This window comes from Trichosurus vulpecula, chromosome 4 (genome assembly GCF_011100635.1).
Source record: "Trichosurus vulpecula isolate mTriVul1 chromosome 4, mTriVul1.pri, whole genome shotgun sequence".
Taxonomy (NCBI): domain Eukaryota; kingdom Metazoa; phylum Chordata; class Mammalia; order Diprotodontia; family Phalangeridae; genus Trichosurus; species Trichosurus vulpecula.
Window position 1 is genome coordinate 162,148,168 of NC_050576.1, and position 15,728 is coordinate 162,163,895.

Genomic DNA, 15,728 nt, shown 5'->3' on the forward strand with positions numbered 1-15,728 from the left:
TCTTGCAAGGAGTGACTGATGGAGGTTAGGCAATCCTAGCAAGTCCATCCACCCTAAATTCTAGAGAGTTCCCTATGCGGCAGAAACCAGGGATTCGAAGTTGAAGCAAGAGGAGGAAACCATCTACTTGGGTACCAAACACAAGGTAGCACCCGTTCCCACAGCTGGGAGTTTCCCACAGCAGGTCTAGGTCTTCCCCAGCCAGTAGGTAAGGCTCCCCAGAAAACTGGGCAGCAATTTTCAGGGGGGGCACCTGAACTTGTGATTTCAACTGTAAGGGATCTCCAGTAAGAAAATTCCCCTTTTCTCCAAGTTATACTCCAAGACTTGTGGGGGGTGGGGAAGAGAGGCATTGAGGGCTTAAGTTATATGCCCAGCTTCTTAGTTTCAAGGTCAGATCTCTAACCTTCACGCTGTGTTGTGTAGGAGTGGGGAAGGTTGACAAATAGAGAAACACAGGAGTAAAAGAGCCATAATTTATTGAGAAGACATCCTCTCCCAACTCCACTCATGGTGCCCTGCCCTCCCAGCCCCCCTCCTTGTGTCCAATTCCTTGGTCACTTCTGACGTTTGTAGATCTTCTTTGCCATTTCCAAGAAGATAGATGGGGGAAGGGGGGATGAATGCTTCTCAATGAGCCCCATTAGTCTACTGTAACTTTCTTCTTCAAACTTGGTGAAATGAGCAGGCAATTCAAGTTTCTCATATAGCTCCCTCACTTTGGCAACCTTCTCTGGATCTTTCTGTCCATAACTCTCCTGGAATTTGGGAAAGGGTAAGGGGAGAAGAGTTAAAGGGACAGTATGGCCCTGCATGGCCCTATCCCTTTGCAGAACTTCTACCCAGCACCCACTAATAGCCTACTCAATTCTGCCAGCCCTCTCCTCTAGAAGAATTCCCAGTACCTACACCCCAGGGTCCCCTCCCAATGACCTCTCCCTACATCTCCACTCCACATACCACTTCCTTGAATTATCTATGCATTCATTCAACAAACTAAGTATTTACAGCACTATGCTAAGCTATATATCCCAGGCCTATACCAAGTTTAGAAAGGGCATACTCCCTATTTTGATTAAGCTTACTTTCTGGTAGGGGGTAAGACACCCATAGTCTCATATGTTCCTGCCTTTTACAGAGTCATTGTCCCACCTAGTCACAGCCCTACACACACAGAGGACCTCTCAATCCTAGATGTCCCCTTCAACATTCAGTGGTGAACTTCCAAATCCAGACCGAGTTTTCTCCTTCCCTTCCATATGTGTCTCTCTTCTTAGAGTCCCAGAGGGAAAAGCCTGGATTAGAATCCTTCCCTCCACCCTACCCCCTACCCCCAGACACCTCCAACATCTTTCTTTGCTCAGATGATGCCAGCTGAAAGCACTTCACCACTAGCCAGCTGCATTTGTTGTCCTGGATGTCAGTACCAATCTTGCCAGTCACATTGGGGTCACCAAAAAGGTCAAGGTAATCATCCTGCGTGAGGGGATGAGAGAAGAAAATGAAGGGAAGCAGGGAGATCACTGACTGTTTCATGTCTGAGCCTGATGCTTTCATACCTGAATTTGAAAAAATTCCCCCATCTCCAGAAGGATGTTCTTGGCATTGGCGTGTTCTTTCTCCCCATCTATGCCTGCCTGTGGGGAGAATAGAAACTGGGCTGAAAAATCCTCTTGTCCAGTTGGCCATTGTGCAAAGGTTCTCACTTCTGACTCTGAATCCAGCAGTTTTGGGTTCTAGTCTTCATGGGAGCTCAGGAATTGTGACTCCTAACCCCCAACCCATTAGATTAGAAACTCCTTGAGGACAATGACTGTTTCATTTTTGCTTAGCCCTTCTCAGTTTCTTGCCTTTTGAAGGTGTCCTGGGTGACCTCTTAAAGACACAGCCACCACAGCTCACTACTAGATTCTGAGCTCTTTGCTCGCCTCTTTAAGGACCATTTCATTGTGGTATCCCTGGTGTACTATACTAAGAGGGTGCTTAATAGGTGTTTATTGAACTGGACTAAAATTTTCCTCTGTCAATCACCTTTCCTGAAGGAACAACTGATCCCACTCTACCCAGGCCCTTCTCCTTAATGTGAGTAAGGTATGAACTAGTGTTGATGCCAACGATATCACCCATTCACTGTTACTCACCATGAACATAGCAGCAGCAAATGGTAAGTAGAAGGAGTAGAAAGCCGTCTTGTATTTCACAATGGTCTTATACCTGGGCAAGGGGAGGAAGATGGAGGAATAGGGATAAAGGAACTTTCAGAAAGGCGAAAGTCATGCCCTGCCTGCACCCACACACCCAGACAGACAGCCATCCCAGACCCAGTGGTCAATCACTACCCCTCACCTCTGCTCAGTGAATCTGGTAAGATCAACCTTGTCTTGAGGGGCTGTGATAAGATCGAGGGTTTGGCCAATCTCAGTCTGGTAAGTGGTCTACGGAGGAGAAACAGAAACCATCAAGGCAGAGTTCTGTGAATGGTTCAGAGTAAATAAATGGTGGACTGAATGAAGCCCCACTACAAGCTGCAAAGTGTGTGTGGGGGGGACCACTGGAAATGGAGTCAACTCTGAGACGTAGCTAGAATGGGGAGGAGATAATGGTTCCTCCAGCTGGTACCTGAAAGACCCCCAACCTTTTTTTTTTTGGAGGGGGGAAGGAAAGGCAATTGGGGTTAAGTGACTTACCCAAGGTCACACAGCTAGTAAGTGGCAAGTGTCTGAGGCTGGATTTGAACTCAGGTCCTCCTCACTCCAGGGCCGATGCTCTGCTCACTGTACCACCTAGCTGCCCCTACCCCTATCTTCTAATAGCTCATATTTTTACTGTACTCTATGAAATTCAAGGAAGCATGTGGACAAATATTATCCTTCCCATCTTACAGCAAAGGAAAAGACAACTCAGACGCACAGGTATCAGGTGCTTAGCATCAGATTCAAACCCTGGTCTCCAGGCTTCAAATCCAGTGTTCTTTCCATTCTGTCCTATCACACTGTCTCTGAATGAATCCTATCATCCTAATTATAGGATGAACAGAATTGGATTAACCAGACCCCCCTCCAACTCTATCATTATTACGAGGACGGGGAAGCAGTTTACACTACTCCCTCTCTCTCTTCTATCATTCTGCTCTTCTGTGATTTTTTTTACCCTCAAAGCTAGCCTGGGATTAATTTTTAATATGACCTGAGGAAAACTACTCAGGGAGGCTGAAAAAAGGATCTTGTCAAAGATGGCCATGCCCACGGCCATGGAATTAATTGAGGGGATTTGAGGAGTGATGATCTGGGATGTGGAAGGGTCCTTGAAGATCATTCCCTCATCTTGCACAAGAGAAAACTGAGACCCACAAAGAAGAGTGCACTGGGGCCAGCACCAGAACCCAGTCCTTTGGACTCTAAAATCGAGACAGTCTGACCCCACTGCCTGCCTTACCTGTAGGAAGAGTTCAATGAGGTTCAGGTAATAGGGCTGCCCATGGCAGTAATGCTTCAAGAGGCGATAGATACAGGCTTCCAACAACATGGCATCATTGATGGCATCCAAGCCAATGCCAGGCTGAGTCAAGGGAGAAAGCAAAGAGGTTGGTCTCTGACACAGCAGACTCTGAAGACCTTGTTACTCAAGGCACAAAACCAGAGGTTGCATTTACAGGGTGATGAGAATCATCTCAACCACTTCTCCAGCATATCCATTAACAAACTTAATCTCTACATGGCCAATCCCAACTCCCTGGCTCGTGCTGCTCTTCTCCCAGGGGCATCTCCAGGACATATTTACCTTCTTATACCAGCATGGCTGTCCCCGGCGGGTCAGAGAAGCATCCATGATGTCATCTGTTATTAGGAAGAAAGCCTGGAGCTAGAGAAAAGAAGGAGAAAATATGATAAGGCTCCTCCATCCTACCAGACAAAGCCCAGAATAGAGTGATTTATCTCATCTCAAGCCTTTCCCAATATGCTACATCAAGCAGGCCTAAAATTCCCAGTCCATAGTGGGTCTAAAACAAATTCCTTCTTGTTTCTCTATTGTGAGAACCTTACTTAGTGCTTTAAAATCTTTGGTCAGTGTGGTTAGACTGTTAGTAAGCAACGTTATACACTGTTGCAAGAAGGTCAAATGATCTTTTGACGCTTAGGACTTCAAATAGAGAGCCCAAGATAGGTAACATATTTAAACCTTTTGCCAGTGTTTTAAAATTTTCATCAAAGCATAAAACTCTAAAAATAATCTTTGTAAGAAATATTACCTATTACAGCAACTTCTTTTGCGGTGGCAAAGAATTGGAAATTGACGGTATGTCCATCAATTGGGGAACGGCTAAACAAGTTGTGGTATGTGAATGTCATGGAATACTATTGTGCCATACGAAATGATGAGCATGAGGACTTCCGAAAAACCTGGAAAGACTTATATGAACTGATGCTGAGTGAAATGAGCAGAACCAGGAGAACACTGTACACAGTAACATCTATGTTGTGCAATTACTGACTTTGATAGACTCAGCTCTTTTCAGCAATGCAATGATTCTAAGACAACTCCAAAAGACTCATGATGGAAAATGCTGTCCACATCCAGAAAAAGAACTTTGGAGTCTGAATGCGGATACAAGCAGACTATTTGCTCTCCTTTTCTTTTGTTGTTTTGTTTTGTTTCTTCTTTCTTGTGGTTCCTCCCATTTGTTCTACTTCTTCTTTACATCATGAGTAATGTGAAAATAATATGAATGTGTAAGTACAGCCTATATCAGATTGCATGCTGTCTTGGGGAGAGGAGAGGAGAAGGAGGGGGAGAAAACTTAAAACTCGAAATTTTATGGAAGTGAATGTTGAAAACTAAAAATAATCATATAGATAAAAAAAGAAATGTTACGTTGTAGGGAGATTTACTCAAGAGGGTTTTTATTGCTAATATTGAAACATGGCCTTTGTAATTCTGCAAATCTAAAAAAGAAGTTTTCTAGTTTGGGAATTAGGAAGAGAGGTTTTTCAGAAGACCAGTGCTCCTTAACTTCCCTCTATGACACACGAAAAAAATTTTAACCATGTTTTTCAGCTAGAAAGTTTAGATCCCACAAACTACGTACTCTATAAATGCAGAAACACCAAATGTACCCCAAAATAAAATTCCAGGCACAGATTTAAATCTCCTTCCACCACACTTTTCTACCTCTACTCATCTATCCCAGAGATATCTCACTCTGGAGCCTCTGGGTATTTCTCAATCTCTCCCCCACTCCTCCCCTGAGATGCTTCGCTACCTTGTTAATCTTACCAGCTCCACACACCAGCCCACTGCCAGTGCTCTCTGTAGACTGTCAGCATCCTGCTTTCGGGGTTCCACCAGCTCCCGGAACACCATGAGCACTGACAAGCCTCGGTTGTATTTTCCCCCAAGGGCATTGTACTCTAGGACCTGCAAGGGTGAAGGGTTGGGAGAGGCAAAGTTAGGAGGAAAGAGCATTGAGCGTTATGGCCCATCTCTCACCTCTTCACAAGATTTCTACTCATCACTCAACAAGGTTACGGATGAAATTCAGATCTATCTATTCTGCATAGTCTCTCTGCCAAGATGTTGCACAGGAAATAGAGCACTGGGCCTGGAGTCAGGAAGACCTGAGTTCAAATTCAGCCTCAGACACTTACTAGTTGTGTGACCTTGGACAAGTCATTTAACCTGTTTGCCTCAGTTTTCTCAACTGTAAAATAGGAATACTAAAAGTACCTACCTCCCAGGGTTGTTATGAGGATCATATGAGATATTGGCAAAGTACTTGGCACAGTGCCTGGCATGTAGCTATATAAATGCTCTAGCTGTTACTCCAGGGCTACATCACCAACTGCCTACTACACTCTAAACTGGACTTTCCATAGACTCTTCAAACTCAGCATATCCAAAACAGAACTGTTATCATTTCCCAAAAACCCTTGCCTTTTTCTATCCTCCCTTTCACTATGGAGGGCACTACTATGCCTCCAGTCTCCCAGGTATGAAACCTCAGTGTCTTTGTGCTGGCTATCATCATGCCTGGGAGTGGATCTCTGTCCCCACCACCATCTCTCAGAATCCTTGCTTCCTTCAAAACTCAAACGTCACTTATTGCAGAAGGTCTCGTCTCCCCAGCTGTTAATAACTCCCCTTCTAAAGTTATTTTCCATCTACCCTGTACATATGTTGTATGTATTTGTGTGTGTATTTGCATGTATGTATGTACATATCTTCCCCATTAGAAGGTATGCTCCTTGAGGGCAGGTATTGTTTTTGATTTTTGTTTATAACCTCAATGTTTAGCATGGTACTTACAACCTAGTAACTGCTTAATAAGTGATGCTTGCTTGATTTCTCAGTTCCAGGGGGAGAAAAAGACATGCCTTATTCCCTAAACGTCTTTACACTATCTCACCTGGGAGAACCCTTCCCATTGTTACTTTTGAAAATTAAGGTAAATGGGCACAAAGTTCCGAGCACATTCAATTTATTGATGAAGCCTGAATTTATCAATAAACAGGGTCTTAGCTTCCTCAGCAAAGCTAAGACCCAGTTACAGGGTTAAGAACACTTTTTAGGGAAGCACAGAACAAAGAACAGTTGGGTACATGGGGAAGACAATGTGATTGGTTACAGGCTGGACAGCATCATGGGGTAGGGACAACATGATCGGTTACATCAAGGAAAGTGGGCTAATACCCACAGCTGAGTGACTACTTCCCTTGGTCATTAAGGGATGCTGATTGATTTATGGGATCCATCTGCACATTGTAGACCTTGTTAGTGAACCTGAGTTAGCAGACTCCCTGGTGCCTAAAAAGGTTTGTTAAGAACTTAATGGCTTTCCTTAATGGTACAAGGACAGTTCTGGGACAATACATCTCTTAGAGCTAGTTTCAGGACTGGAATCAGAAACACTCAACTTTGTGAGTTCAAATCTGGCCTCAGACACTAGCTGTGTGATCCTGGGCAAGTGACTTAACCTTTTCTGCCTTGATTTCCTCAACTGTAAAATGAACTGGAGAAGTAAATGGCAAACCACTCCAGCATCTTTGCCTAGAAAACCCCAAATGGGTTCATGAAGAGTCAGATACGACTGGAACAACTGAACAATGGTCAGGCTGACTTTTAAACTAACTCAGAGGTGAAAACTGAATTCCTGAATTTAACTAAAGGATACAGAAATGGGACTTAGCTAGATACAGAATCTATTACAATATGAAATCAATTCAATTACAAAGTATAATTGATTTGAATTTCTCATCATGGACCACTGCCCAATCACCCAGAACTGTAACCCTGAACCATCCTAGACTCTCTTCCCCATACCCTATACATACACTCAGTAGTCAAATTCTGTCTGCCTTCATAACACCTTCCCTGATATGACTAACCTTCTTATTCAGGTCCTAATGACTCTTCATACTAATAGGCTTCTAATTTGTTTCTCTCACCCTACTTTCTCCCCTTTCCAGTTTATCCTTCCTACAGTTATCAACATAATCTTCCTATAGCAGAGGTCTAACCATGTTATTCTCCTGTGGTCTCCTATTGTCCCTACAGAATAATACAAATTCCTCAGCCTGGCATTTAAAACCCTCCACAATCTGACCCTACTTTACCTTTCCAACATTATTTCACATGATTCTCCTTCACACACTGTATGTGCTAATACTATGTGTGCTGGACAATCAGAACTCCCATCTCCCAGGTCTGTGAATCCTCACGAGTAATTCCCCAAGGCTCCTCATCTCTGACTCTAAGGCTCAACTCAGATACCACCTCCTCCTCAAAGCCTTCCCTGAACTCTAATCAAATTGCTTTGTATGTATGCTATATCTCCAATAGGGCAGGGACTGGGTTGGGATTTTTTGTTTGTTTTTGTATGTAATTTTGCATTACCTAAATATGAGTTAACACTTTTTAAAAGCAGGACACCTTCTGCCTTGAGATCCCCACTCCCAGCAGCCAAAGGAGGGCTATGAACACAGGATATTTTAATATATGAGAATGAGTGCCTGACATCCCTTCCTCCCCAGTTTCTCTTTCAAATTCCCTGGGGCTCATTCTAGACTCTAGCCTCAAAGCCATATCCGTTTCTCACCTCCTTGAGCCTGGCTATGGCATCTCCCACCTCAGGATGCCCCATCCCATCTTCTGTCAGGACTTTTACAATCTGGGAGAAATACTGGACGAAGTCTTGCTTCTCTTGGGCAAAAACTGATTTCTGATCTCCATTCATTCTACAGGAAGAGGGGTTAGGGTTGGGGAAATACAGGGTAAAGTCATAAGCCTAAGTGATGGTTCATTAGACCCACCCTCACCCCTGCCCCCTAGTTCCAAATTTGCACACACGTACACTCACCGAGGTTCCTCTCTCCGAGATTGGCACCAGTGGCGAGCACTGTGCTGGACCCCCAGGGCTGGGCCCCCATTTGCCAGAGAGGGCTGCCATGGGGGACCCAGCTGCCTCTCCCAGGGTACCCAGCGTGGGGCTGGCAGCAGGAGGGCCCCTGCCGATCTCAGCCAGCGGGCTGGGGGCATCGTAGGGGTAGCAGGGAAAGGGGGGCACCAGGTATTCCCTGCAGAGGGGCAAGGACTGGAGGCAGATGCACAGTGGTAACTCCCCCAGCCCATTTCCCACCCTGCTTTTTTCACTCTCTAAGTTGCTGTTCAATTAGGCAGCCAGTTCTATCCCCATTGGTGGGAAAAGGGTATAGATAGAGGAGGCAGGAAAGCACATGGAATATTTGGAAAGAAAAGCAATCTGTCCTTGAGATGTTACTTAAAGACTAGTTGGGGAGACAGGACATGGCTACAAGAAATGACAAAATCATTGCTGCAGCAGATCCAGAAGCTGTAAATGTGTGTGGTAGAGGGGAGTGTGGGGCACAAAATAGGGAACCTTAAATTCTTAGAAATGGAAAATCACCTCACCTAATCTCATGCCCAGGGAGAAAACTGAAGCCCAGAATGGGCAATGTTTGGAGTCTATGTCAGAACTAGAATTATAATCAGCCTCTGACCAATGCTTTTTTCATGGCAAAAATGAATGATCCATGTTGGGTAAGGTTTACCAGGACAAATTTCCTACAAAGTGGGCTTTGATTCACTTTCTGAAAGTGAAGTACGGGAGATGGATGGTGGAAAGTTACTGGTGCAGTGAAAGGAGTTATGCCCTAGGCAAGGGATGGGGGAGAGACAGAAGACTGTAAATGTAGACAAGGATGAGATGCATAGAGGCACCTATGGGGAGGAAAAGCAGAAATGGAGGAATGACTTGGAAAGGAGATGGATGTGCAAGATGCACTAGCACATGGAGAGGACACTATAAGGGACCTAGAAGGTTTCAGAGAGCTCTCTCTGAGGACTGCAGGTAACTCTCCAGGAGATAGAAGCAGACAATGAGGGCTCTTTAAGGGATGCAAAGTGGTGGTTGGCCTGTTAGGAGCACAGGTTGTCCCAGAGAGTTCTCTGAGGGATAGCACTTGGGCTGAGGGACACAGTGATGGCCCTCTAAAGAAGTTGTGAAGGCAGTCCTGGTGGCAGTTGTTGTGGGTCAGAGCCAAGGGCTTCTAGAAGCCAGGAATGCACAAGACCTGTCAGAAACAAGGAGTTTCCAGGGACAAATGAAGATAAAGGTGGACATTACAAGAAAACATGTAAGTGATACAGGTGGCTACTGAAGGAGCACACAAAATGCAGGTGGAAGGGTCCCAACAGCCTTCCAGGTGGATATCACAGGAGGCACACTTAATACAGGTGGGAGGGTCACACTAGGCTTGCAGGGGGACACATATAATATGTTAAAGTATAACATCAGCCCTACTTGCGGGTACCACGGGGTGCACACACAATACAGTAGGAGGGTCACACCAGCCTTACAAGTAGGCACACAATACACCAGCCTTACAGGTGGGCACCACAGGGAAGACATATAATACAGGTGGGTTACACCAGTCATAGAGGGGGGCTCCGCAGGTGGCATGCCCTAAGCCCTTTAAATGGGCACTGCCCAGTACAGGTCTGTCTCTACAGGTGGGCACTGAGAAGGCACACACACACCCCAGAGGTGGTGAGCACCCTCGGACTTGCCCTAACAAGGGTTGCCACGGAAGCTGAGGATGCTCGGCTTCCACTAGCCGGGTGTCCGTGCGGAGCCTAGATATGGAGCCACCGGCCCCTCCTGAGCCCACAGTCCCGACTTCACTCACCTGGCACCTGGATGCAGCCACAGCCTTCTCTGGGAGGTGGGGGGTCGGGAGGGAGGAGGCGCGCTGCTCCTAAAAAGTAAGTTCAAAGACACGCACAGCTCCCTGGGGCGAGTAGTTTCCTCTTCCCCCGGCTCCACACTACGGGCACCGCCAATGGACCACAACTCCCAGAGTTCCAGAGGCCTATCGGGGCGGGGTCCCAGGACCCCTCGATCTGGGTCAGGCACAATCGTCCGCAGGATCGTTCCTTTGATTGGCTATTCCGCCTCGTATGAGGATGGGGCCCTGGACAAGCAGCCAATGGGTGCGACGCATTTCAGCGAGTCAGAAAGCAAGGGATGGACCTCGGCAGGTGGTTGGACTAAGGCTGGGACGAAATATTAAGTGACATAGCCTTACGCCCGTCCCTCTGCCAAACCCTCTCTTGATCCGTCGTGGGTGGTTTGAACCTCTGTTGTGACTATCTCCAGGTTCACGTCCGGCTTATATGTGATGCTATGACCTCATTTCACAGATGCAGAAACCGAGAAAGGGGACCAAGAGAGTACTCAGTACGTGGTCTGGAAAACTGCGGCTGCCTGAACCCCAGACCAGTTCTGTGACTCCGTTTCCCCGTTAAACCCAGAGTCAGCAACCCCCAACCCACCCCCGCAAACACGTCTTCACATCCTCTTGTGCAGCTTCCACCAACTCCTTGACTCGTACCACGCAGCCTCCCAGCCCTCTCCCAACTCTTGGAAGTCCTACAAACTACCTCCTTATAGGCTCCCCCCATTATCTTGAGCTCTTAGAGATGCATCTGCGATTCTCCCATTCCACTGACTTTTCCAGCATCCCTTAGGATCAGGCTCAGAGTTAGGAAGGACCTCAGAGACCATTCAACCCAATCGCTACCTGGCAGAAACTGCAAAATCCCTAAAGTCATCCAGCATGTTGAAGGAGAGAGGCTATCTTGCTTTTGAACTGCTCTAATTACAAAGGAAGTTTTTCAGCAAATCAAGCTTAAATCTGATTGCACTTTTTTCTCATTGATTTTAGTTATGTTCCCTGGGGCTTAAAAAAGAGAATAAGTTTAATTCCCTTTCGAGTTGACAACCCTTCAATTCTCAAGTCAGTTATTAGGTTCTCCTTACATCTGTTCTCTAGGCTAAAAGATACCAGTTTGCACAACCTGATTTTTGGCAAGGATCTCAGAGGCCCTATTCTAGACTTAAACAAGAATAAACATACCTGAGGTGTGGTCATCCAGACTTTGCTTGCTGACCTTTGGTGAGAGGAAACCCACTAACAATGAAGGCAGCCCATTTCACTTTTGGATAATTATGAAGAAATTACCACTGGACCCAGATGGCTCCAGAGGAGAAAGTGAGGCTGGTGACTTTGCACAATCTTCTAATTATGAAGAAATGCACCATTACACTGGGCCTAAATCTGTCTAATCTTCCTCCCATTGCTCCTAGTTCTGTCCTCTACAGAAAATAAATCTAATACTTCTAATATGACAGCCTTTCATCAATGAACCAATAAACATTTATTAAGCACGTGTTTTGTACAAAGCTTGGGGCTAAACCCTGGGGATGCCAAGAAGGATAAAAGATAATCTCTATTCTCAAGGAACTCCTAGTCTTTTGTTGTTGGAGGTGACTCCACGACATGAAAGTGAAATGGATCGAAGTGAGGGAGGGCTGTGCAAAGTCACCAGCCTCATTTCCTCCTCCAGAGCCATTTGGGTCCAGTGGCAACAGATAGATCAAGACGATGGCAGACTGCCCAGATGCAGTGGGGGGAGACCTCCGCCTTACTTAACTGATCTCTGACTGAGACAATGCCCATTCATTGATTAAGGCTAGATAAGAAATGAGGCAGAGAATGGCCTCTTTACCATATTAATAACTATGTACATTCAAAATATATATCTTCTCCAAGATAAACATTCTTAATTTCTTTGGACAGTCTTCAGATAGCACGATTTCCTTTACCATTCTCACTAACTTCATCTGTATACTCTGAAATCTTTGCTTTGTAGCAGCACAGAAACTCTATTCTGAGTCTGAGTCTCTCTAATAGGAGCTAGTTGCAGGGTGGAAATGATGGGAAATGACCACTCCTGAGAATTTGTGCTAGAAAACAAGAAGAAAGCCAGGCATGGTTTGGCATATACCCTTGTTATTGGGAACGCAAATGTCAAAGGTTTCAGAAGAAAGCTGGATAGGTTCCCAAGAACTAATATTCTAAAGGGTAAGACAACCCAGGAAGGATGGGAAATTCTCAAGAGTGAAATTCTAAAGACAAAAACAATCTCAATGAGGAGAGTCAAGTCAACAAACATGCTAAGCTCTGGGCATACAGAAAAGGCAAGAATGGTTCCTGCCCTCAAGGAGCTCATATTCTAATGGTAGAGACAAGATACAAACAAGGATCCAGAGAGAAGCAACTTGTCAGAGTGGCTCTGGGACCAGCAAAGGCCTCTTTTAGAAGGTAGGAATAGAGCTGTCTTCAGGGAAGCCAGGGAACAGAGGTGAGGAGGAAGAGCATTTAAGGCATAGGACAATCAATGAAAAGGGACAGAGTTGGGACGTGGAATGTCGTGTGAAAGAAAGAACAAACTCACAGTACTTGGAGTGTGGTAAAGTGTAAGAATACCGGAAAGGTAGGAAGGGGCCAAGATTGTGAAACGTTTTAAAAATCAAGCAGAGGATTTTATATTTGATCCCAGAGGTGATAAGGAGCTAGGGGTCTTTTTTGAACCAAGCATAGTTGACATGGTCAGACTTGGGTTTTAGGGAGATCACTTTGGCAGTTGAGTAGAGGATAGACTGGAATAGAAAAAAAAAGGCAGTAGCAGTCTGAAGAGACCTTGTAAAAGCTCTTTGAACTTAGCAACAAGTAAAAAGGTCTTTGGTGATCTGGGCCTGAGTGTCAGTTCAGGACATATAGAAAGTTATACAGTCAGGAAATGGTGAGCTCTTGTGTGTGGATACCTTGTTCCCCTTTTTGCTAGGTTACTACTGAGTGGGATGGGATTTCTTGGGACAGCCATGCTTGTCAGTGGTGGGGTTCCATGACTGTGGGTCAAAGGAGGCTATATTGAAAGCAAGGAAATGTATTAACACGCTAAGGTACACTGTCATTGATAGCAGCTGTCATTTCTGAGTTTTTAATATTTTTCAGTCCGTCTTAGAGTACACAGCCAATCCAGCAACATTCTGGGGCAACTGAGGATAGATAAGTTATACCTTTTACAGTAGAGAGATGGGTAAAGAAAAGGGAAATCATTCAAGGAGGAAAAGGTGAGTTTTTAGGGGAACATTTGCCATGCGCTTGGCAGAGTCTGGTATCTGAGCTGTTCCCCTTCAAGGACAAGAGATAAAAGAAGGTGACAAAACACTTTTACAATTGTGAAATTAGATAAAACTGAAGGGTTGAGGTAACAATTTAGAGCGCACTGCAGATGTCTTATCCAAGGACAGAAAGTAGCTATTGCAAGAGTGATTCAGATCATCTACTTTTATTATGTCATTGCATAGTTTATTTTATCAGATTTCTTCTTCAGTAGTTGGTTGGGGATTTTCTACTAGTAGGCCACCAGATGGTTTTGAGGGGAGGGGACAAGTCATCCCTAGGTTGTGTATCCAGATGTTACCAAATGTTTGTGGTTTCTACCTCCTCTCCACAGCTGTTTCTCACTTTTAACCTGGGAGACCATTCCTTCCATGAAATTGAGAGCATAGAAGAAGATTCTGAGAACTATCGCTGGCATTGTTACTGCTGATATGGTATCTTGAGATGTTTTCTGCTATGACTACAACAAGCCAGAGATGAGAACAAAGTCTATATCAGAGATGCAATTGGATGGTTGTAGGGAGTGTCAGGACATACCTTAGCCTGTCCAGAAAACCAAGAGGAGCTCTTTCCCCAGGCACTGCCACCACCCTGGTACAGGCCCTCATTACCATACACCTGATCCAAGATGGCAAAATGAACCCTTCAATTTCTACTTTGCCTTTTGGATCTAAGATACCTGGGCAGTTTTCTTTTATCATTTCTTGAAATATGTCTAGGCTTTTTTTTTTTAATCATGGCTTTCAGATAGTCCAATATTTTCAAGTCATTGTGTTCTTCTGAGTTTGTCTTGAGCTTCCCTTAGCCTGTCTGCCAAGACAACTAGAGTGTGGCCTCTGGGCATGCTATAGTTTCTTAGAGCTGCAGGCGAGAACTGGGTGAGAAGTAGACAAAGGTTGGGTAAGAGGTAGAAAAGGACTGGCAAACGTTCACACCAGAGGTGATAGTCCTCCCTGAACTTAAATCCAGTTCATAGGCAAGTCAAAATAACACCCCATGATGTCATTGGTCCTCTTTGGAAAAGTGAAGGACAAAGAACAATAGCAATTTGTGCTTGAGCCCAAGCTTGAGAATGTACACACACACACACACACACACACACACACACACACACACACACACACCTGCTATCCAGTAGTGACAGCCTCCTGATTGTTCCTTGTTCACTTGGCATTTTTCACTGACTGTCCCCATGTGTGGAATGCTCTGCCTCCTCCTCACCTGAGCTTCCTGCTTTCTCTGGCTAAAATCCCACCTTCTGAAGGAAGCATTTTCCAGTCCCTCTAAATTCTAGTGCCTTTCCCCTGTGAATTACCTCCAATTTATCCTGTATATTGTTTGTACATTGCTGTTTGCATTTTGTCTTCCCCATTAGATTGCTCCTTCAGAGCAGGGACTGTCTTTATTCTTTCTTTGTATCCTCAACACGTGGTGCAGAGTAAGTACTTACTAAATGTTTATTTACTGGCTGAAGAGCTATGAGGAGAGGAAGACAGGGACCTTTTTTCTCATGTAATATTTGTGTTGCTCTTTCCCAGGTCCCATATACACTGAGAAATCATAGACTATCTCATTAAAAAAAGGTAGTAGTTCATGATATCTTTTATTTTTATATCACCTATATTTGCATGTGTGTGTGCACACACAGGCATATCTCATTTTATTGTACTTTGCTTTATTGTGTTTCACAGACATTGCATTTTTTACTAATTGAAGGTTTGTGGCAGCCCTGCATCGAGTAAGTCTATTGTGTGTGTTTACATCATGTCTCTCACATTTTAATAATTCTCAGAATATTTAAAATCCTTCACTATTTTTGTATCGGTTATGGTGATCTGTGATCACTGATCTTTGATATTACTATTGTGATGGTCTTGGGGTACCACAAACCTCACCTGACCAATTGTTGCCAGTCTCTTTCCCTCTCCTGAGGCCTCTCTATTCCCTGAGATACATCAATATTGAAGAATATTACATAAACTTAGTTGATAAAGCAGCAGCAAGGTTTGAGGGGATTGATTTTAACTTTGAAAGATGTTCTACTGTGGGTAGAATGGTATCACACAGCGTCAAATGCTGCAAAGAAATCTTTCATGAAAAGAAGAGTCAATCCATGCAACAAACTTCATTATTGTCTTATTTTAAGAAAATACCACAGCCACCCCAACCTTCAGCAGCTACCAC

At 44.7% G+C, this 15,728-nt stretch overlaps 1 protein-coding gene across 4 annotated transcripts; it reads right to left on the minus strand.

The window, feature by feature from the left end:
- Positions 1–462: 462 nt before the first annotated feature.
- On the minus strand, positions 463–10,358 carry FDPS (farnesyl diphosphate synthase). Of its 4 annotated transcripts, none has more exons than XM_036756858.1 (11): positions 10,203–10,234; positions 8,354–8,570; positions 8,093–8,231; positions 5,275–5,415; positions 3,781–3,861; positions 3,436–3,558; positions 2,347–2,435; positions 2,142–2,214; positions 1,560–1,637; positions 1,390–1,476; positions 463–758 (listed from the first exon to the last, which is right to left on the minus strand). In XM_036756858.1, the coding sequence occupies exons 2-11, from the start codon at positions 8,530–8,532 to the stop codon at positions 558–560; spliced, it is 1,191 nt and encodes a 396-aa protein (XP_036612753.1). In that variant the 5' UTR covers positions 8,533–8,570; positions 10,203–10,234; the 3' UTR covers positions 463–557. The 4 variants fall into 4 exon arrangements, with proteins under 4 accessions (XP_036612753.1, XP_036612756.1, XP_036612754.1 ...); XM_036756861.1 differs by having other exon boundaries at positions 1,342–1,476; positions 10,203–10,227; XM_036756859.1 differs by lacking the exon at positions 8,354–8,570 and having other exon boundaries at positions 1,342–1,476; positions 10,203–10,358.
- Positions 10,359–15,728: the final 5,370 nt, after the last annotated feature.

Coding starts and splice junctions, on each gene's coding strand:
- FDPS (XM_036756861.1), bottom strand. CDS start 8,532: ATGCCCCCAGCCCGCTGGCTGAGATCGGCAGGGGCCCTCCTGCTGCCA. Junction 8,232..8,353: donor TCTCGGAGAGAGGAACCTCG/GTGAGTGTACGT, acceptor CTCTTCCTGTAG/AATGAATGGAGATCAGAAAT. Junction 3,559..3,780: donor AGCCATGCTGGTATAAGAAG/GTAAATATGTCC, acceptor CCCTTGACTCAG/CCTGGCATTGGCTTGGATGC.